The sequence below is a fragment of the Macaca mulatta genome, chromosome 11 (genome assembly GCF_049350105.2).
Source record: "Macaca mulatta isolate MMU2019108-1 chromosome 11, T2T-MMU8v2.0, whole genome shotgun sequence".
NCBI classification, from domain to species: domain Eukaryota; kingdom Metazoa; phylum Chordata; class Mammalia; order Primates; family Cercopithecidae; genus Macaca; species Macaca mulatta.
The window spans coordinates 135,127,323-135,151,500 of NC_133416.1; the positions used below are offsets into that span (position 1 = coordinate 135,127,323).

The 24,178-nt window shown below is 42.7% G+C and overlaps 1 protein-coding gene across 10 annotated transcripts in view; it reads left to right on the forward strand.

Moving 5' to 3' along the window:
- LOC114670999 (uncharacterized) overlaps nt 1–24,178 on the forward strand; it is a 142,213-nt gene that overhangs the window by 97,984 nt on the left and 20,051 nt on the right. Inside the window, exons 2-3 of one of the 10 annotated variants that reach the window (XM_077953227.1) lie at nt 21,221–21,324; nt 21,926–23,392. The exons of 8 other annotated variants lie outside the window; for them this stretch is intronic. In XM_077953227.1, coding sequence (XP_077809353.1) covers nt 21,221–21,324; nt 21,926–22,160 — 339 coding nt within the window. In that variant the 3' untranslated portion in view covers nt 22,161–23,392. Of the gene's footprint in view, nt 1–12,219; nt 14,542–21,220; nt 21,325–21,925; nt 23,393–24,178 lie in introns of those variants that run through there. One more of the 10 variants, XR_013400732.1, reaches the window with a different exon arrangement.

Below are 24,178 nucleotides of genomic sequence, written 5' to 3' on the forward strand. Positions count from 1 at the left end.
TTCTTCTTATACTTCACTGCGCCTTTTTGACTAGTGACATCAATTAAACTCAGATTTCTCTCTGAAGGACTGCTTGGATTTTTGTTTTGTTTTGTTTTGTTTCCATTTTGGTCCTCAACAAAAGAAAATTCAGTCTCCCATGGTGATGAACAGTGAGATGGTTAACGCTCTGCAATCCCACCGTACCTTCCAACCAGCTTTTCCATGTTTATTCTGTGTGGGTTTTTCTTCAGGCTGTGATATACCCTTGGGGATTGAGGAAGAAACTGGTACTTAAACACAGTCACCCTAGAAAGGCCTAGAATAAGACGAGGTGGAGCCTCTACTCTCCATTGTTTCATGCCAAGAGTCAGAAATGAGTAGCTCATAGAGACCATCTGATATCATTTCTTTTTTTCTTCTTGCTGATGGTTCAGAGATCTCACAGGGGATTGGACTGGCTGCTGGTTCTATGGGGGAGTCAAAGAGAAATAAGAAATCCCTCTTGGTGAGAAATCATGGTAGAAAATAAAGCTATCAACTGAATTTACAATCACATGATCTGGCCAGGCGTGTTGGCTCACATCTGTAATCCCAGCACTTTGGGAGACCGAGGTGGTCAGATCACCTGAGATCAGGAGTTTGATACCTGCCTGGCCAACATGGCAAAACCCTGTCTCTACTAAACGTACAAAAATTAGCCAGGTGTGGTGGCACATGCCTGTAGTTCCAGCATGTGAGGCAAACTGAGGCAAGAGAATAGCTTGAACCTGGGAGGCAGAGATTGCAGTGAGCTGAGATCCCACCACTGTGGCGACTGGGAGAGAGCGTCCAAAAAAAAAAAAAAAATCAGGTGATCTGTACTTCCTGAGTTCACCCACATTCTGTATCCTTTCATGCATGGCTCTTCCCCATGGGACAATCATACATGCTCAACCTCTTGAACTCAAGTATGTGCAAGCTCTTGTTCATAAAATGTGAGCCTCAATAACTTTGGTCACTTTCAGCAGAAGCTTTTAGAAATAAATCGTGTTTTCCCACGTCCTCTTTTTTATCTGGCCTGATGCCCAGAAATGATCCAGGTAGTGACTGCACTGTCATCATGGGTCCTAGAGAGAAAAAGATGTTAAGTGAAGCCACAGTGATTGATTCACAGTGGACATGCAATGGAAGGGATAATTAAGCTTTTTCTATTGTAAACATTTAAGATTTGTGGGAAATTTGTTGTACAGCAAAACCTGGCTTATACTGACTGACAAAATGGATAAACATACAAAGAATGGATAATTTTAATTCTGTCCAGTCAATATTTTGTGCCATGAACTCTCTGACCCCTTCTTTTTCCCCAATGCTTTGTGTTCTGCTTTTATGATTTTATGCCTTTAGCTATATCTATCGTCTATAGATGCCATACATATACTTAATATGTGTGCAAATAGAGAAATGCAAATCAAAACAGCAAGGTGTCATCTCACCACAGTTAAAGTGACTTATACCCAAAAGACAGCCCATAACAAATGCTGGCAAGGATGTAGAGAAAAGAGAAGCCTCTCACACTGTTGGTGGAAATGTAACTTAGCACAACCACTATGGAAAAGAGTTTGGAGGTTCCTCAGAAAACTGAAAATAGAGCTATCATATGACCCAGCAATGCCACTGCTGGGTACATACCTGAAAGAAAGGAGATCAATATATTGAAGAGATATCTGCACTCCCAGTTTGTGGCAGCACTGATAATAGGCTAAGATTTGGAAGCTACCTGAGTGTCCACCAACAGATGAATGGATAAAGACAATGTAGAGCTTATAATATGCAATGAAGTACTACTTAACCATAAAAAAGAATTAGATGCTGTTGGCCGGGCGCGGTGGCTCAAGCCTGTAATCCCAGCACTTTGGGAGGCCGAGGCGGGTGGATCACGAGGTCAGGAGATCGAGACCATCCTGGCTAACATGGTGAAACCCCGTCTCTACTAAAAATACAAAAAACTAGCCGGGCGTGGTGGCGGGCGCCTGTAGTCTCAGCTACTTGGGAGGCTGAGGCGGGAGAATGGCGTGAACCCGGGAGGCGGAGCTTGCAGTGAGCCGAGATCACGCCACTGCACTCCAGCCTGGGAGACACAGCGAGACTCCGTCTCAAAAAAAAAAAAAAAAAGAAAACATTAAAAAAAGAATTAGCTGCTGTCATTTGCAACAACATGGATAGAACTGACGGTCATTATGTTAAGTGAAATAAGCCACTCACAGACAGAAAAACGTCGCAGGCTCTCACTTACTTGTGGGATTGAAATATAAAAAACAATTAAACTCACGGACATAGAGAATAGAAGGATAGTTAGCAGAGGCTGGGAAGGATTGGGGGGTTTTGGGGGAAGTGAGGATGGTTAATGGGTACAAAATAGAATGAATAAGGCCTACTCTTCGATAGCACAAGAGGGTGACTATACTCAATAATAACTTAATTGTACATTTTAAAATAACTAAAAGGGTATAATTGGATTGTTTGTAACACAAAGGATAAACATTTGAAGGGATGCATACCCCTTTCTCCAAGACATGATTATTATGTATTGCCTGTCTCATGTACCCCATAAATATATACACCTACTACATACCACAAACATTTAAAAAATGTATTTGCAAATACCTACGTGCACATATATATGCCTGTAGGTATTTGTGACACATATGCAAATACATAGTTTTATATATATGCAAATATACATGTGTGCATATATATATATATGAGTGTGTACATACGTGTAAATGTATTAGGATGGTGCAAAAGCAATTGCAGTTTCTGTCGTTAAAAGTAATTAAGAGTAATGGCAAAATCTGCAATTATTTTGCGCCAACCTAATAAGATACATAGATGTTGACAGTGAGCTGGAGCTATGATGTAGGTGTAGGTGTAACTGTACCACAGTTAGGTGGGTAAATTTACAGAAAGATATGGCTGTAGGTAGGTAGACATGCCTTGCTCACCCTGCATCCACAGATCCCATCCACACACCTCATGCCTATTGGCTTTCAGTAAATTCTTATTGAACAGACAGATGAACACTAGACTGCTGGGCTCTACTAGGACCTAGAGCTACTTATGCATATGCATGAGCGGGAGCTTGCTCCAGGAGGCATGCTTCCTCCCTGTTCTTCCTTCTTGCCACATCGCCTGATGACCCTGGAAATTTATTAATGTTTGATGAATATTTATAAAAACTGCCACTTCAATTAAAATATAAAATCCCTAAGCTAAATTAATTGAGGTGAGAAAAAAAACCTCACTTGCATTCTAGAAGATAACAAATGAGGAGCAGAGGTTGTCTTTGCACTGAAGAATTTTCAGAGCTGCAGAAAACTATTCAACCATTAAAGATTTAGGGAACTTGAAAACATCGCTAAACCAACAGGCTTTGAAAACAGTTTCCACCTTGGCTCGCTTGGCTGAGTCACCAGGGAATAGGACAGGGTTTAAATGAACAGCCTTGCAGGGCCTTGTTAAACAGACTGCTGTTTTCCCAGTTGCCACAGGGTCATTACTCAGTTCCTCTGAAACACATGGTGTGCACAAGGAACCTCATTCTCTGACCTCACAGTATCACAACATCTTAGCCCCAGCACAGAACGCAACACTTACCACCAACTTACCTCTTCAAACATCTGATGTTGATGGAGAAACAAGATGCAAGTATTCATAAAGGAGGGATGACTGGATTATTTTGGAAGAAGACTTTTTTTCAACATCCTGTGGCTGTTATGTTGATTATCTTGGTTAAAATATTTCTCCGTGTTGTAAGAGCTGAACTGTGAAAATGAGTAACTCAGAAAGGAAGAGGAACCTGCAGGTGCCATTGGGACAGATGGGGTGTGGAGCTCCAGATTTCGGAATTGCGTTCTGCAAGAAACTAAATCTGTCCCGTTTGGGACAAATGAAGGAATGTGAGAGCAATTGAACATGGGCACATTAAGAACAAGAGGAGTTCTTTCAGCTCCTTTTCAAACGGGAGCTACCATTTCCTCTGAAGGGAATTTCAACAAGATTTCTGAAGCGTCCGGTTTATTCTACCTGGACAGTGCAGAGCTCTAAGCCAAGGCTCAATGATAGAAATCAGATCCCCAGAGCACATACTAGTCACTAGGGGAAGAGGCTGAGTTTTAAACACAGATCCCCATAAAAAGAGAATTAGTTCCCACAGAGCCAATTCAAGACCCAGCATAGTCAAGACCACAGGCATGAGGAAATTCTGTCCTGATGATTGGTCACCGCATCTATATATACAAATAAAACCAGCAATTACACCTTTTCTTCAGGGATGATGAACCAGTCTAGCTGTTTTCTTGTGTGTGTTTGTGTGTTTTTTGTTTTTGTTTTTTGTTTTTTTTGTAGATGGAGTCTCATTCTGTTGCCCAGCTCACTGCAACCCCCGCCTCCCGGGTTCAAGCGAATTCTCCTGCCTCAGCCTCCCGAGTAGCTGGGATTACAGGGGCCACCACCATGCCTGACTGATTTTTGTATTTGAGTAGAGACAGGATTTCACCATGTTGGCCAGGCTGCTCTTGAACCCCTGACCTCAGGTGATCCACCCACTTCGGCCTCCCAAAATGCTGGGATTACAGGCCTGAGTCACCTCCACACCAGGCCCAATCTAACTTTAAAGCTCAGAGTGACTGCTCATGAATAGGGTGGACAGTTAGGTTTACTAATAAGGTGACCATATATTCCAGTTTATTTGGTACAGTTGCATTTTAGGGACCTGTTTTCCTAATGTAATAATAAGAGTGACCCCTTTTGCTTTCAAAGAGTCCTGGTCTGGACCATAAATTATATGTTCACTCTACTTATGTGCCAATTCTGTTTTTTGTTTTTTGCTTTTTGTTTTTTAATTTCACTTTTATTTTAGATACAGGGGGCACATGTGCAGACTTGTTATATGGGAATATACATGTGTGATACTGAGATTTGGAGGATAGATTCTGTCACACAGGTAGTGAACATTGTACCTGATAAGTAGTTTTTTAACCCGCTGCCCTCTCCCTCTACCTTCTAGCAATCCACAGTGTCTGTTGTTCACATATTTATGCCCATGTGTGCTCAATGTTTACCTCCAACTTATAAGGGAGAACACGCAGTATTTGGTTTTCTGTTCCTGAGTTAATTTGCTTAGAATTATGGCTTCCAGCTCCATCCAGCTGTGAAAAGCAGTCTGGAGATTTCTTAAAGAGTTTAAAACAGACCTACCATCCAATTGAGCCATCCCATTACTGGGTATATACCCAAACAAAAATAAGTCATTCCTCCAGAAAGACACATGCATTCCCGTGTTCACTGCTGCGTTACTCATAATGGCAGACATGGAATCAACCCGTGTGCCCATCAGTGGTACACTGAATAAAGAAAAAGTGGTACATATACACTGTGGAATACTACACAGCCATAAAAAAGAATGCACACTTGCTCTTTGCAGCTAATTCAACTTTTAAAAGGGGGAAAGGGGAGGGGAAATAGGGTCACTGTGAACTATCCTTGATGCTGCCTGACGGCCACATGTTCTGTAGCTTTCTAAGGATTCTCTAAAGTACAAAGGTTTCTGTGACCACTGCCCATTAGGAAACATTGAGCTTGAATTTGGCAGGCATCTTTCCTAGCTGTAAGCGATGTAAAGGGGAGTTGAGGAAAACGAGTTACCCCCATTTTCCTCAAACTCCAGCTGTTACAGTCATAATTTTGGCCTTATCCCTGTACCTCCACAAATCACCTTTATAAATTTTGCAATATTTATAAAACACCTGTCCTATTCATGAAATATTTTTTGAACAGATCCACACAAATTGATTTGTTTTCAAGATATTTTATGTTATCTTATGAATAGAAAATTAGAATTGCTTGTCATAAACCAAAGTTAAGAGGAGCATCAAGCCAGGGAAAACATGGTGACATTATTAAACCACATCCTGAGACTGATCCATGTCAATGGTTCTTGAAATGAGACAGGCTGTAGTCCTGATTAAAGGGGGATTACAAAGTATTCAAGTGATGTTAACAATAATCTTCCTAATGTTAAACTGTTTTAATACTCTGCACTGAAAAAGCAATGGGAACCGCTGTATGATTCAATGTTATTCAATGATATAATCATGGACCAATAATTACCTCAAATTAAATCAGTGGTTATGACCTAGGCTTTGGGTAACACTGAGTTAGGCTACTCTAGTCTTAAATATTGAAACCTACAAATAACTGTCTTGCTGAGTACTTTTATAATTTAAATGAAATAAGAAAAGCTCAATTGCTAGCATAGTCTGTGGTACCTAATAGGTACGATGTAAGTGTTAATATTGAAATAAAAATCATCATTGTGATTGTAAAAGAGGGTTCGAGAGGGTTGAGCCATGTTTCTAGTCTAGACTCCATAGAGGAAACCAGTATGATCTTACCAGGTGAACTGCCTGTTTGTGTTTTCTTTCTTTCTTTGTAAAATTCAGATGGTTAGAGGAGCAGTTGCCAATCTTTGCTCCCAAGCCTAGAGTTAATCAAATGTGCAGTGAGGTCTGATTTGGAGTGGGGGCTTTGAGCTGACTACATCCAGGCCTCCCTTGTCATTCTCATCACAGCATTTCTGTGTTTCATGATTTCATAGAGGAGGGAAGTATGCCCAAAAAGTTGCTCGACAAAGAACATTTCAAGGCCCTTCCATGTCTTCAAGCTCTACTGGGCCAAGATGCTGAGAGGGCCATGCCTGAGGCTGCTGGGTTCCTGCTTGCCTCCTCTCTCATAGCTCCTCACCCAAAGCACCCCAGAACTCTCGGCAGAATAATCTGTAGGGGACACGGGGTGTGCAGAACTGGACTGAGCAATTTAAGTTTTCCCATTCAGCAACTTTTAGAAGTAACACATTTAGAGGAGCCTCATTCCATTTCCACAAAGTGAGGTTTTATGACTTAAGGTTTAGTGAAATGCAGGACTGGGGGTGCCCACCTCAGTCAGCCATAAGGCAGTGTCATCTCTGAAGTCATGTCCATGGCTACAGCCCTGTTCTGGACCATCACCATCTCCATGGCCTTCTAACTCGACCGTCCTCATAGTCCATCATCCATGCCCCAGGCAGGATCATCTTTGCAAAACCCAGACCGTGTCATGACACTCCAATTTTCAAAGTGGAAGGGGCCTCACTTGACACTGAAAATATGCCCAACTGTCTGCTGTGGCCCATGTGGCTACTGCTCTACCCCCAGTGCATTTCTTGATCTCACTTCCTCATAGGTCACAGTAGTAGTGACCTGACTTCTGGTCCTACAATGCAGGAAATCCGTGCCCACCCCAGGGCCTTTGTATGTGCTGTTAACTAAACCTGAAATCAACTGCCTCTGTATTTTCCAGCATAAATTCCTTCTTCAGAGACCTTCTTTAGCCGCCAACATCCAAAGTGGCAACCTATATTAATCCATTCTTGCACTGTTATGCACACCTGAGACTGGGTATTGCATGAAGAAAGGAGGTTGAATTGGCACACACTTCCGCGGGCTGTACAAGCAGCATAGCTGGGGAGGCCTCAGGAAACTTTTCATTATGGTGTAAGGCAAAGGGAAAGCAGGCTTATCGTACATGGCCAGAGCTGAAGGAAGAGAGAAGGGGGAGGTGCTGCAGGCTTTTCAATGACCAGATTTGGTACAACTCACTATCACTACAATGGGAATGGTGTTCAGCCATGAGAAACCACCCCCAGGATCCAGTCACCTCCCAGCAGGCCCCAGCTCCAACATGGGAGACTACAACTGAACATGAGATTTGGGTGGGGACACAGACCCAAACCATATCACCACCCTAACCCCAATATCACTCTCCCTCACCTACCTAATTAATTTTCTTCATAACACTTATCCCTACCTAGAATCAATCTTTGAATGTCTTATGCATTGATTATCTGCCTGTCTACAGATATAAGCTACATGATAATAGAGATGTTATGTAACTCAAATACTTCAACCTGGCACTTAGAACGCACACGAGTATTGTATTAAGACAGCATCTCAGGTTTGCCACACCACTGGTGCTCAAATTATATTGTAAGATAAATACGTAAATTTCAAGACAGTGTTTATATCTGCTCCAGGTATTTCAGAAGCCACATTTTCTTTTTTTTTGAAACGAAGTTTCACTCTTGTCACCAGGCTGGAGTGCAGTGGTGCTATCTCGGCTCATTGCAACCTCCGCCTCTCAGGTTCAAGTGATTCTCCTGTCTCAGCCTCCTGAGTAGCTGAGATTACAAGCGAGTACCACCACACCTGGTTAATTTTTGTATTTTTAGTAGAAATGGCCAGGCTGGTCTTGAACTCCTGGCCTCGGGTGATCCACTCGCCTTGGCCTCCCAAAGTGCTGGGATTACAGGTGTGAGCCACCGTGCCTGGCCAGAAACCACATTTTTTATTCATAGGGAAGATTCATGTATTTGTTTTTTTATTAAATAACTGTTGGGTGATGCCTATATGCTGGACACAATCCTACACCTTATGAAAAAATGAAATAAAATAAAATAGACTTTCCCTGACTGAACTTACTTTCTGGTGTCAAAAATGGGGATGCTGATTCAAAAATATTCAAAATAAATTGCATAATTATAAACTTAAATAATTTAGGAGGTAAAGGTGTGTGGCAGCATGAGAGTTTTCAAGACTAACTTTCCAATGTGTGGAATGTTAAGGAAGGATTCTTTGAAGAATTTTTAAAACATGAAAAATTATTAGAAACATGTTCTGGTGGATTAGATGGTTTTTCAAAAATATTTATTTCTACCCAACCATGTCTCTCAACTGACTCATACTAGGGTGAGAAAGAATAGATTTTTGTTGTTTTCACTTATTGAGTTGTGTTATGCAACATCAATACCTGACTAATACAGATGTACTTCCATTTTCCTCTTACCTGGAAGCACTTGTCTCTTAGCAATCCAAGTGCCCTCTGAGTAGGACCATCAGTCTCATCGTCTAGGCTGGAGCACCTATTGAGAATCTTGTGTTTCACTAAGATGTGCACATTTTCATTCATACTAAAAGACCAAGCCTGGAAATTAGCTGCAGACTTCCTCAATAGATAGAAGAATGGGTAACTCAACGCTCCTGTCTCAATGTAGCAACCCCAACCCAAATAAGTAACCCCCACATACACCATGAGTTTACTGAAAAGAAGATCTCACTCTTCCCTCGAGAATGTCACAAAACCCTTGGAAGGCATGAAACGAGAAAGTGGAGTGGAGTGGGTTGATGAGGAGCAAGACTCTATACTTTCAATCAGTTCAACATCTGTTTGTTGATCATCTGCTCTATGCCAACTTGCACCCTCGGCCACAGCAGTAAACCAGATACAGCAATCCCCCGGCCATATAAAGCTTAACATTCAGGCCTAAGGAGTCCTTTGGGAGCACAGCCCTACCCAGGACAGCCCATTTCTTCACACAGGCATTTTTTTTTTTTTTTTTTTTTTTTGCTTTATTGACTGATACATAAATTGCTCAAATAAGTTTTCATGATTCAGAATTACAAAGACTAAGAAGTAACATTAAAGGCGTCAAAGGGAACAACATGTTAGTGCCTAACCCTGAATTCAAACCCAGATGCTTTTAGCTTCACAAATAGATGTGTCTCAGGGATTCCTATTTAAGACCCCAAATAAAAACAGGTCTATCTGGAGTCTCGTGGTGATTTTTCGTGTGTATGTTTTGTTTTGTTTTGTTTTTGTTTTATGAATGGCTGTCACCTTATGTACAAATGGTGGACTAATTAGAGTAAAATGGAGACTACATGATTATGGCTATGAATGAAGGTCTTTATAAAATATTTAGGAATGCGTAAGTGTTTCTTTCACCTTTAAGTGAAAGCAGCAGCAAAGAACATAGAAGCTTTAAATGTCATGAGGATGTTTTCACTAGAAAAGCCTCTGTAGACCATCTTTGATAAGTACATAAAAATGCTGAGTAGCTACTTGCTATTTACACTAAATGACGGCTTCCAAAATGTTCCCAGAAGGTATATGGTGCTTGGAAGTGATCTGAACAATTTCCTGAAATATTATTTACTCCCCAGATCGCTTGACTCAATCTACCTCTGTAAAGCAGCCCAAGTCACCTATGTCCTGGCTGTTGAGGGTTCCACCAGCCTGGGTTCCTGGTGACCCCTCTATGAGTCACAGGAGTTAAGGTGAAAATGATCCTCAATTTCTTCTCCATATTTGCATTTCTGAGATGACTGGTCAGGCCTTCAGGGTCTCCGTGACTCAGTAAAAGTAAACCCATTCTTATTCCTACCACCCCTTCATTGTGATTGTAATGCCCAGGGTGGGGTTACCCCTTCCTGCAGATCTCAGTGGGTGGGGGTGCCTTATGGGGACAACTGGGGATTGAGACCTGTGTCACGGGCACCCTGGGTTTGCTCACTGGGCTGGCGCCATTGCCCTCAATGGAAAGCTTCACCTTACACTTCAGTGAACAAAGGGCCTCGTGTTTTGCATTTCAATTATTTGTTTTCATTGAGTCTGAGGCTTTATATTCACAGAAAATTCACCCTTTTGATGCAACATTTGAGTATAATTACAAGGCATGAAACCAAATAAATGAATCATTACAATACTTTAAATTAAATATGACCAGGTCTAGACACATGAGAGGGTTTTCATTACTCAGGGACACAAACGGGTAGAGATTTCAATTATGTCTAACAATATCTTCTACTTTTGACATGAAAGAGTGCCATGAAAATAAAAATGAAATTTATCTTATTGATGCAATTTTGAGAACGATTCATCTGCTTATTGTAACCAGTAGAATTTTATTGTTAGAAGTCAATTAAAATACTTAAAACTTATAGGTAACAAAACCCAGCCATGGTGGAAAAAATGCATTTATTTAAATCATAAAAGGAGAAAAAGTTGCTTAAACACTGAATGTCAGAATAAATGAAAAATATAGAGCCACACAAAAACTCTACATGGACTTCATAGTGATCATATTTATAATAGTCAAAAAGTGAAGGCAACCTTAATGCCCACGGGCAGGTGAATGGATAAACAAAAGGTCGTGTATTGATACAATGGAATATTATCTAGTGCCGGAAGGAGTGAAGTACCAATGTATGCTGGAAATGGACCTAGAACACATCATACTGAGTGAAAGAGGCCAGACACACAAGGCCAGGGACCACATTGCCCCATGTATAGGAAATGTCCAGAATAGGCAAACCTACAGTAGTAAAGGTACATTAATGATTGTCAGGAAATGGAGTCAGGAGGGATTTGATTTGAGATGAATACTAATGGGTATTTTTTTAGGTGATAAATATGTCCTAAAATTAGATTGTAGTCTTATTTGTACAACTTTTAAAATTTACTAAAAAAAAAAAAAAAGAAAGAAAAAAAAACATCAAATTTAGAAATGGGGACTGCAGTGAGCAGTGATCATACCACTGCACTCTAAACGGGTGACAGAATGAGATCCCGTCTCAAAAAAAAAAGAAAAGAAAAAAAGCCAGACATGATGGCTCATGCCTGTAATCCCAGCACTTTGGGAGGCTGAGACAGGCAGATCTCTTGAGACTAGAGTTCAAGACCAGCCTGGGCAAAACCTTGTCTCTACTAAAAATACAAAAATTAGCTGGGCATGATGGCACCCACCTGTATTCCCAGCTGCTCAGGAGGGCTGAGGAAGAAGGGTCATCTGGGGAGGTGGAGGTTGCGGTGAGCTGTGATTGCACCACTGCACTCCATCCTGGGCAGAATGTATGTTTCTTTCACCTTTAAGTGAAAGACCAAGGAAAGAAAGGAAGGAAAGAAAGAAAAGAAAGAAAGAAAGGCAGTCAAGAAAGGAAAATGAATACCCCAGAGTGAGACCCCATCTCAAAAAAAGAAAAGCAAGAAAAGAAATTGAAGTTTGTACTTTAGTTGGGTACACTGTATGGTATATGAATTACAACTCAAGAAAACTGTTTAAAAATTGAATGGAAGATAATACAATGACCATTCTCTCAAACGCCACATATAACTTTAGAAAAACTCATTTATCTTTTTTTTTTTTTTTTTTTTTTTTTTGAGGCAGAGTCTCCCTCTGTTGCCCAGGCTGGAGTGCAATGGCACTATCTCAGCTCACTGCAGCCTCCGCCTCCCAGGTTCAAGTGATTCTCCTGTCTCAGCTTCTCGAGTAGCTGTGATTACAGACACATGCCACCATGACCTGCTAATTTTTTGTATTTTTATTAGAGACGGGGTTTCACCATGTTGGCCAGGATGGTCTCGATCTCCTGACCTCGTGATCCGCCCGCCTCAGCCTCCCAAAGCGCACCGCAGCACTCCAGCCTGGGCAACAAGTGTGAAACTCTATCTCGAAACAACAACAACAAAACCACAAGGACCTCTCTATTCATTCAACCCCATAGAATTTGTGTTTGCACCTCCAAGTTGAATCTTTTCCCATTGGCTAAACTTTTCTCTTAAGATCAATGATCTAACCAGCCTAATGAAGGCTTTGCTTAATGATTTTCCTGTGCACTGATTCTTGCTGCCCTTTCCTTCCTCAGTGTTCTTTCTAATAAACTTGCTTTCACTTTACTATATGGACTCAATTCTTTCTTGCGCAAGATCCAAGAACCCTCTTTTGGGGTTTGGATTGTGTTAGGATCCTGTTACTAGGATTTCCCGGGTAAGTGACAGTGTTGGATCACATTTCTTTTCAGAGGATTATTATAATGACAAGAGGAAAAGTAATATGACTTAGGAAGTACCTCACACCCTGCCTGCCACACAGCAGGTCTCAGCTTTTCTCCTCTTTCTCTTTCTGCTTGCAGTGTCAGTTGATGGGCACTGGGACTGTCTACTCTGCATGTTTTGAGTCACTTAACTCTTCCCACAAACCTGTGAGATACACTGTAATTATCTCTGCATTTTGTAGATGAAAAGACTGAGGCTCAGAGTGATTTTCCCAGGGTTATGGCACTACTGAGTTGAGAGATCAGAATTCGAACCCAGAAGTGACTATCTCCGTTGGAGACCAAATGTTTTTGTCTCCTCTAGATTCAGAGGTTGAAATACTAACCTCCCAGCAATCATAGAAGGTGGGGCCTTTGGAGGTGATTGGGTCATGAAGGTAGATGGAATTCCCATGAAATTAGTGCCCTATTGTTGCTGGAAAATGGTCTGGATCCAGACCCCAAAAGAGGGTTCTCGGATCTTGCACAAGAAAGAATTCAGAGTGAGTCCATATAGTAAAGTGAAAGCAAGTTTATTAAGAAAGGAAAGGGATAAATAAAGAATGGCTATTCCACAGACACAGCAGCCCTGAGGGCTGCGGGTTGCCCATTTTTACCATTATTTCTTGATTATTTGCTAAACAAGAGGTGGATTATTCATGCCTCCCCTTTTTAGATCACATAGGGTGACTTCCTGGCATTGCCATGGCATTTGTAAACTGTCATGGCACTGGTGGGAGTGTAGCAGTGAGGACGACCAGAGGTTGTTCTCATTGCCATCTTGGTTTTGTTGGGGTTTAGCTGGCTTCTTTACTGCAACCTGTTTTATCAGCAAGGTTTTTATTATCTGTATGTTGTGCAGACCTTCTGTCTCATCCTGTGACACAGAATGCCTTAACCGTCTGGGAATGCAGCCCAGTAGGTCTTGGCCTCATTTTACCCAGCCCCTATTCAAGATGGAGTTGCTCTGGTTCAAACATCTCTGACACTATCTACAGAAAGGAGCTCTGCAGTGCTCCTTCAGCCACGTGAGGACGCAGGGAGAAGAATGCTGTCTGCAGCCCCTATGACGGCTCACTCCAGAACCTGACCATCCCGACCCTAACTCAAAGGGCCAGCCTCCGGAACTGTGAAAAACACATTTCTGTTTTTCATGTCACGGTCAATGGTCATTTGTTCCAGCAGCCTGAACTAAGACATTCTCCAAAGCCCAAGCTTTTAACCACGAAGCCTCCCCTACTCTTATTCACTTACACATCTAATGCTGTGGTCAGTCCTGTTTGCACACTCAACTGCCAGCCCGCCTCTACTTTTCTGGAAGATCCCTTTTTCCACTCTAGAAGGCTATAGAAAATGTAACTGCCACCGGGCGTGGTGGCTCACGCCTGTAATTCCCAGCACTTTGGGAGGCCAAGGCGGGGGAATCACCTGAGGTCAGGCGTTCAAGACCAGCCTGGCCAATATGATGAAACTCCATCTCTACTAAAAAAAAAAAAAAAAAAAAAATTTTAGCCAGGCATGGTGGCGGGCGTCTGTAATCCCAGCTACTTGGGTGACTGAGGCAAGAGAATCGCTTGAACCAGGGAAACAGAGTGTGTAGTGAACCAAGGTTGCGAAACTTCGTCTCAAAAAAAAAAAAAAAAAAAAAAAGGAAAGGAAATGTAACTGCCTGAAGTGTTCTTTCTGTTCACTGCACAAACAAAATCAATTCACAGAGGCTTGGCATTGCAGTAAAGAGTTTAATTGGTGTGAGGCTGGCCATGCCATACAGGAGACGGAGTTATGACTCAAGTCAATCTCCCCAAGCATTTGGGGGCTAGGATTTTTCGAAGGTAGTTTGGGGAAGGGGCGGGGGTGGTTAGGCAATGGGTACTTGCTGCTGATTGGCTGGGGAAGGGGTGGGGGTGGCTAGGCAATGGATGCTTGCTGCTGATTGGCTGGGGAAGGGGTGGGGGTGGCTAGGCAATGGGTGCTTGCTGCTGATTGGCTGGGGTGCAATCGCAGGCGTGTGGGAAATTGTCCTCCTGCCAGCTGGGTTGCTTCTGGGTGGGGCCACAGGAGCATTTGGGAGGTCCAGGTGGAGTCATCTGTATCAGACACGCAAAAAACCTATAAAGGTATCTCAAAAGGCCAACCCTAGGTTCTCCAGTAGGAATGTTATTTGCAGGAGTAACTGGGAATTTGCATATCTTGTGACTTCCAGAATAATGGCTGGCAATTTTTTATAGCTGCACCTTAGCAGAATTCAGCCTTCTCTCTCCTCCCAGCCCAGTGGCCTCTCATTAGCTTTACACAGGCAGTTGAGTTTGGGGAAGTGCTATTACCACGTTAACTATAAACTAAATGTCTCCCAAAATTAGTTTTGCTTAAGCCCAGGAATAATTAAGGGCAGCTTGAAGGCTGAAGGCCAGAGCAGCATTGGCTCGATCAGATCTCCCACAATGCCATAATTTTCTCACTGATGTAATTTTTGCAAAGGTGATTTCAAAGATGTGACAGACATGCCCTTTCCAACTTCTCTGGCAATTAGGGCTTAGATATATAACCCAACCGCAGCCAGTGAGATGTGAGGAGACCTCTTCTGAGACTGTGAGGACTTCTTTTTCTTCTGCAATAAAGATATAGAGACAAACAAAAGGACCACAACTCCCACCTCCACCCACTGCCCTTCTAAATTCTGCTATGGTTGTGTAAAAATGCCACCATCAAACTGCCAAAACCATCTTTCAGTCAGCAGTGGGTGAATAACACTGCAGCAACAAAAAGCCCTCTGGCCTCAGTGATTTAAATGACATTTCCTGGCCTGGCACAGTGGCTCATGCCTGCAATCTCAGTACTTTGGGAGGCCAAGGCGGGCAGACCACAAGGTCAGGAGTTTGAGACCAGCCTGACCAACATGGTGAAACACTACCTCTACTAAAAATACAAAAATTAGCTGGGCATAGTGGTGTGCACCTGTAATCCCAGCTACTCAGGAGGCTGAGGCAGGAGAATTGCTTGAACTCATGAGGTAGAGGTTGTAGTGAGCCAAGATCATGCCACTGCACTCCAGCCTCGGCAACAGAATGAGACACTGTCTCAAAAAAAATTTAAAAAATAAAATAAATGACATTTCCCCCAGTCGGTCCTAGTACTTGTCCACTCAGATAGGCTGGAACATTCTGGCCACTGTTTTCACTCAGATCCAGCCTGCTAGAGCAGCCGCCATCTCCAGCATTATTTGTTTTTATTGGTTTATTGTTGATATTTTTAGGCCAGCGGACAGAGAGACCCTCAGAAGTACTTTCTTAAATTCAGTTTCCTTTTTTTTTTTTACATTGGCAGATAAAATTGTATGTATAACTCTGTACAACATGATGTTTTGAAGTATATTTATGTTGCAGAATGACTAAATCTGGCCAATTAATATATATGCACAATTTTATAGATACACAACAATAGATACAATTAGAAACAATTGACTTGAATGCTCCCTTTTCCCATTTTTGTATATTTGAAATTTTCATAATAAAAAATTGACATAAATAAATAACATTAAAGGAATTTTTGGCCAGGCACGGTGGCTCACGCCTGTAATCCCAGCACTTTGGGAGGCCGAGGTGGGCGGATCACGAGGTCAGGAGATCGTAGCCATCCTGACTAACATGGTGAAACCCAGTCTCTACTAAAAATACAAAAAGAAATTAGCCGGGCGTGGTGGCGGGCTACTGTAGTCCCAGTTACTTGGGAGGCTGAGGCAGGAGAATGGAGTGAACCCAGGAGGTGGAGCTTGCACTGAGTCAAGATTGTGCCACTGCACTCCAGCCTGGGAGACAGAGTGACACTCCGTGTCAAAAAAAAAAAAAAAAGAAGGGCAGTGGGTGTCTTCATGAGGTATACGCATGTGCTTCTGATAATATAAATCACCCAAGAGCATTTGTTATCCAGGTATACACACACACACACACACTACTCTGGAAATGTGTTTTCAAGTTTTATTTTCCTGATTATGGGTCTACATTTTCTTGCCATTTTGTGTGACGTCTCTAACAGTACTTAGATCTTGTTCTGAAACTATCTGAATCATTTCTTCTTAACATGCAGCAACATACACTTATTAACAGTGAAATCTACCTTCTGGTTTTTTTTTTCTGTGCATCTTTTGAAAGCATCTTTAGCTCATCAATTTACCTTGATAATTCCAGCTCAGAAGAGCTAAGCATCATCTGCAGACTTAATGATTTCATTGACAAAAAATCCTCCTCCAGATCATGTATTTTAAAATATTAAATAACACCAATCCAGAGGCACGTCGGTAACCTCCCAAAGGATTCACCTTGCCCACTGCCCAGACAGAGCCAATTCATCAAAGGGGGGAATTGCAATAGAGAAAGAGTAATCCATGCATAGCCGGCTGTGTGGGAGACCAGAGTTTTATTATTACTCGAATCAGTCTCTCTGAGCATTGGGGGAGCAGAGTTCTTAAGGATAATTCCGTGGGTGGGGGGAAGCCAGTGAGCCAGGAGTGTTGATTGGTCAGGGATGAAATCACAGTGAGCCAGGAGTGCTGATTGGTCAGGGATGAAATCATAGCGAGTCAAAGCTGTCTTCTTGCGCTGAGTCAGTTCCTGGCTGGGGGCTACGAGATCAGACAAACCAGTTTATTCATCTGGGTGGTGCTAACTGATCCATCAAGTTCAGGGTCTGCAAAAATATCTTGAGCACTGATCTTAGTAGGAGTTTAGGGAGGGTCAGAATCTTGTAGCCTCCAGCTGCATGACTCCTAAATCATAATTTCTAATCCTGTGGCTAATGTTAGTCTAGTCCCCAGGGAAGAAGGAGGTCTGCTCTGGGTAGGGTGATTACCGTCTTTGTTTAAACTATAAACTACACACTAAGTTTCTCCCAAAGTTGTTAGTTCAGCCTCTGCCCAGGAATGAACAAAGACAGCTTGGAGGTTAGAAGCAAGATGGAGTCAGTGAAATTAGATCTCTTTCACCGTCTCAGTCATAATTCTGCAAAGGTGGTTTCATGTCTGTCTGCAATCCATTATTCAGAGGCATTCCCCTTGCTTCCTGCTAAAAAATGAAATATTTCCTGCTGACAAAACATTGATCCTGAGCCCAGGATGGTTAATGGATTAAGTATGTTTGGGTGTCAATCATTGTCAGGGGGGTTTTGAATAAAACCTAAATTAATTGGCTACATTCACTCTATGTTTTCTACATACCCTTTTTATAGAATAAAAGAACTTGCTTGTGATGTTTAATGAAGGCAAACAGCACTTCATTAATGTGTTATCATCAGCACTGCCATCTGTCCCATCAGCCTACATAACAAGCCGGGCAGCTGGAGGGATATAGTTCATGGCCTTTTCTTGGGTTGAGGAGGCCAATAGCAGGGAAACATGACCACCATTAAACAGGCTTGATGAATAGATCTAGTGATGGGATCTATTTTGAGGATGTGTCTTTGTGTGGCTGTGTTTTTCAAGCCTGTTTCCCTGATGCCTGTAGGCCATCAACAATTTTAAGCTGACGTGTGCTTTTAGCAGGGACTGAGCACTTAAATTATGTAAAGGATTGTGTTGGATGGAAACTTTCTATTATCTCTTTAAATCATCAAAGCAGCATGATGGGTTGCAGCTATTCCCATTTCCAGTCGTGGACATGGAGAATCCAAGAATTTGAAGGTTGAAAGTTGTCCTAGGTTCAGAGAGTAAGCCTAAGAGCTGAGATTCGAACAAAACATTGATCCTGAGCCCAGGACGGTTAATGGATTCAGCATGTTCGGATGTCAATCATTGTCAGGGGGTTTTTGAATAAAAACTGAATTAATTGGCCACTTATGTCCTATATGTAGCCAATAGAGCCTCTCTCTCTCTATATATATATACACACACACACATACACACACACATATATATATAAAACCAATATATGTACCCTAACGGTATCCCTCCAGCTTCCTGGCTGGTTATGTCAGCTAATGGGACAGATGGCAGTGCTTATGATAACATATTAATGAAGTGCTGTTTGCCTTTATTAAATATCACAAGTAAATTGTTTCCTTATTCTAGAAAAAGGGTATGTAGAAAATATAGAGTGAACGTAGCCAATTAATTTAGCTTTTATTCAAACACCTGCTGACAATGATTGACACCCAAACAAACTTAATCCATTAACCATCCTGGGCTCAGGATCAATGTTATGTCAGCAGGAAATATTTTATTGTTTATCAGGAAGCAAGGGGAATGCCCCTGAATAATGGACTGCAGACAGACGTGCCTCTGGATTGGTGTTATTTAACATTTCGCCTGTCTGAGAACAGAGCCTTTGCTGTCTTAGGTAACCACCATGGCTGAACTCCTGCAGACACAGCCCAGCTCAGCAGCGTTAGAAGATGCACAGGGTGGAGGAGTTAAGACAGTTTTAGAATACTGTTGATGCTGGCATGTTTCCAGCTTGGTGACATTAAACAAGTCAATTAACTTCTCTGAGGCTCAGTTTGTATTCAATATGAGCAAATCTTACTGGATTTTTTTTTTTTTTTTGAGATGGACTCTTGCCCTGTTGCCCAGGCTGAAGTGCAATTGTGCAATCTCGCTGCAAACTCTGCCTCCTGCGTTCAAACAATTCTCCTGCCTCAGCCTCTAGTCTCATGTAGTTGAGAGTGCACCATCATGCCTGTTTAATTTTTGTATTTTTAGTAGAGAAGGGGTTTTGCCATATTGGCTACACTGGTCTCAAACTCCTGACCTCAAGTGATCCACCTGCCTTGGCCTCCCAAAGTGCTGGGATTACAGGTGTGAGCCACCGCACCTGGCCTAATACATTATGGCATTCACCCCCACTTCCACAGCAGCTGTTTCTAAACCCTGGAGAGCACTAATCTGCCTTCCACTTCTATAGATTCCTTCTCTCCTTCCTTCCTTCCTTCCTCCTTCCTTCCTTCCTTTCTCCTTCCTTCCTTCCTTCCTTCCTTCCTTCCTTCCTTCCTTCCTTCCTTCCTTCCTTCCTTCCTTCCCTCCCTCCCTCCCTCCCTCCCTCCCTGAGGATAGGAGAGGAGAGTGAGGATAGGAATTACAGATAAAAGATAACTCGGTGTGCTTACATAAGCATTATCTTATGTAAGTGTTGAATTAAAGATGCCTTATGATCTGCATTTAAAATTCACAAAACACACCCTCCTGTAGGTGTAATCAGGTTCCAAAGATAAGGAGGACTTCTCAACATCTATGCTCAAGAGCTGAAGATTGCAGCTATTTCAACATGGCGTGGGCCAAGCTCAGTTCTGCTACATAATTAGTCCCAAGTCCTTAATCCTTAGTGTATTTTAACAGGGCATCTTCAGGAACTGCTTCTGCTTATAGCCCCCAAAACCACACTCATACTTACCGTGCCTAGAGGGCTGTGGGCAAATATTTTGATCTGGGAGAATGCAGGCTACATAAGCTTGAGGATATGTGTGTGTGTGTGTGTGTGTGTGTGTGCGTGTGTGTGTGTGTGTGTGTGTGCATGTTTATGTTCATGGATCCGCCAAAGTATCCCAAATTGTCATAGAGTGTCTGGCACACAGCAGGTGTTACACAAATGCTTACGGAAGAGATGAGTGAATGCATGGAGATTCCAATGACAATCACAAAAAATCCTATGAAATACCAAATTTAGGGCCAGGCATGGTGGCTCACGCCTGTAATCCCAGCACTTTAGGAGGCCGAGACGGGCGGATCACGAGCTCAGGAGATCGAGACCATCCTGGCTAACACAGTGAAACCCCGTTCCTACTAAAACTACAAAAAATTAGATGGGCGTGGTGGCGGGCGCCTGTAGTCCCAGCTACAGGCAGGCAGGAGAATGACGTGAGGCAGGAGGCTGAGGCAGGAGAATGGCGTGAACCTGGGAGGCGGAGCTTGCAGTGAGCTGAGATCGCACCACTGTACTCCAGCCTGGGCAACAGAGCGGGACTCCGTTTCAAAAAACAAACAAACAAACCAATAGAAATATCAAATCTAGAAGCTGGTGATGCTTAATATATTTTAAAGTGCCCAAGAAAGAAGAACATCCTTCTAATTATTACATAGTGTTTATTGCAGAAAAATTCTATTTAGGAGAGAGCCATGTCGCTGCACAAAGAAATCTGGGGTCTGACTGCTGGCACTGTGGGTGCTCATGCTGGGGTTGGGGGACACGTTCCAATATGCTGTTTCCCTGTTTGTGTGTGGTGATGTGTTTTACTGTGTAATCATGTGTTTTTCCTCAACCTTTCTTTCATGCTGTGACTCTTTTCCTCCTCCACGTCTCAGTCTTGTGCCAAAACCTCAGGTAAGGGACAACTCATCAGAAAGTGAGAATCAGAAGTGCCTTATTTTTAATGTCCAAAGTTTTAGTCCTAAGGTAGTTGGGGTTGGGGAGGGAGACTGTGAGCAACAACAATGCAGTGTTTTTAGAAAATCCAGGAGAATTAGAGAGAAAATCTCTGTGTGTGTGCTCACATGCTTACATGCCTACATTTCTGGACGATGCACAATTTTGCAGGAGCACAGGATACATTCTCACTCTCAGGAGGGAGAGGAAGCAGCTGGGGAAAGCAAGTCTAAAGTCAACGGTGGATTCCAGAGAAATGGGGACTTGGCCTGTTGGTGAGAAAGAAAAAGCCTAGATAATGTTTAGAGCATTTGAGTGTGAAGGCTCAGCTCCACTTTCCAAGATGGAGCTCAGGGAGATGAAAAATCCCTAGTGTAGAAATGGATGCACCAAGCCCTCTTCCCCCCATCACAGCTGACTTCCAGTGAGGAAGGATCTCCTGCATGGGATGGGGCAAGGTTAGCAAGAAAGAGCCGGAGCTGAAGGAGTCATGTGTCCTGGGACAATTAGGGACCAGCAGTGGACGAAACAAGAGCCCTGCTGTCACCAGCCCCAAGAGTCCCCAACTCTCAATACCCTGGGTGCAAATAAGCTCCTCCTACATGGAATTTAGAGAAAGGGAATCACCCCAAAAGTAACTGAGATTGTTATATCCCTTTGGGGGACCCTAAATAGATATAGAAAATAGAGTCCTCTAAGGGGATAGCTAGCTCCATCTGAACAGAGATACTTATAGAAATTAAAGTGGGTCAATTTCTGGCATAATTGAGCTGGGTGGTAGCCTAAAAGTTTTTGTACATTTTTCTTGTAAATTCATAAATATAAGTTTATGTGCCTAATTCTCCCTGTCTTTCTCTCTCCTTCTCACTCTCTAAGTCAAGCAAGTGATGGTCACGAGTTACGGAGCAGCTGGCATCTCTATCTGACCACACACAAAGCCTCCTGGAAACCATGTGGCTATATTGGGGTTGATAATTCAGGTAGCAGAGTTGGCTTCCAAGCCAGGGGCAGGAAGGACAAACAAACCACAGACTCCACAACAGGAGGAGCTTTCTCTGAAGTGCTACTGCCCAAGGATCAGAGACCTTTCGTGGTGGCCACTGTTGTATAAAACTGAGACACTGGCTTCTGTGCTTGCCTTTCTGGGACCACCCTCCCTTTCGCAGCACATGGAGATGCCCCAGGAGGCCCAGGCCCAGCACAGGCCCAGCACAGGCCCAGCCTCCCTCCCCTCTGTGGCATCTGGAGAAGCTCCATGCAGGATGTGGCACTGGGCCTTCTGAGCCAGGAACCCTCAACTTGGCCATCTCTATAACTCTGGGAAATAGGGCGGGCCAGAGAGACCACCGAGTCCAAAGACCAGAGCTGCACTGGAGTGCCACCTTGTAATGCACAATTATTTGTGGCAATAAAATAAGTGGGAAACATTGACATTTAGCTAGAAAATTGAGGCTCTGACCTATGCACCATACCTATAAACTCCGTCTACCTAAACCTCAGTTTGTTTGTTTTTTATTTGGTCTATTTCATCCTTTACCACCCTGGCTGCTCAATGGAGTCACCCCAAGAGCTGAAAAAAAGTGCTAATGCTCAGGACCTACCCCCAGCAACAGTGACTCAAGTTTTCTGGGATGAGACCCAGCTGTACGTATATTTTAAAAGCAAAACAAACTAACACAAACTTCTCAGATGATTCAAATGTGCAGCAGGGTATAAGCATCTCAGACTCACTTTTGGCATATTTGCAATGCAAGATTTTTAAAAATATGCATTAGCATCTATATTAGGGCAGCTTTGTGCCCCAACAGGATAGAAAGGACTTCTCCCACGATCAAGTGGGAGAACAAGGAGGCAACTCTTTCTGAAGGAAGCAAACACACACACTCACGGTGTGCTGTGCAGGGGCCGTTTGTCATCGGCACAAGCCCACGTCCCATCTGTGTTATGATAAGTGGCTTTAGTTGTGCAAGTTTTCTTGCCCTTCTCAGTTGGGATCCGGGGGTTTGTGCTACTGATGATAAAGAATGGTTCTAAGACACTTCTCTGGCAGAGGAGTGGAAGTTATGGCTCTCGGTGAAGAACAACTACAGATAAAATAAGGCAGAAGAGATGCCGGATAGGGCAAGGTTTATTATTTGAGACCTAAGGCAGAGCAACTGTGGCCTGTCTCAGTCTTCTGACCTTGTACAGGGGTGATGTGCAGAAGCGAAGGACAACGTCATGATCCTCAGGAAAAAATAGCGAATCAGATTTTTCAACGATGTACAATGTGGTATTTTGATATACATATACATAGTAAAATAATTACTACTGTTAAGCAAATTAACATATCTATCTCCTAATTTATTTATTTATTTTTGGTAAGAGCCCTTGAAATCTACTTTTTTTTTTTTTTTTTTTTTTTAAACGGAGTCTTGCGCTGTTGCCTGTGCTGGGGTTCTATGGCATGATCTCAGCTCACTGCAACCTCCGCCTCCCAGGCTCAAGCAATTCTCTTGCCTCAGCCTCCCAAGTAGCTGGGATTACACCCGGCTAATTTTTGTATTTTTAGTAGAGACGGGATTTCACGATGTTGGCCAGGCTGGTCTTGAACTCCTGACCTCAGGATCCAACCACCTTGGCCTCCCAAAGTGCTGGGATTACAGGTGTGGGCCACCATGCCTGGCCTGAAATTTACTCTTTTAACGAGTTTCCAGGATACAATACAGTATTATTCACTACAGTCACCGTGCTGTACAATAGATTTGTAGACTTACTCATACTGCATAACTGAAATGTACCCTTTGACAAATATCTTCTCATTTTGTCCTTCTCCCAGCCCCTGGTAACCACTGTTCTACTCTCAGCTTCTATGTACTTGACATTTTAACATTCTGCATAGAAGTGAGTTGACGCAGATTGTTCTTTCTGTATCTGGCTAATTTCACTTGGCATAATGTCCTCCAGGGTCATCAATGTTGCCACAAATGATCTTCTTATTTTTAGGCTGAATAATATTTCACTGTGTATGTGTGTGTGTCCATATACAGTATTAGTCCATTCTCATGCTGCTAATGAAGGCATGCCTGAGACTAGGTAATTTATGAAGGACAGAGGTTTAATGGACTCACAGTTCCACATGGCTGGGGA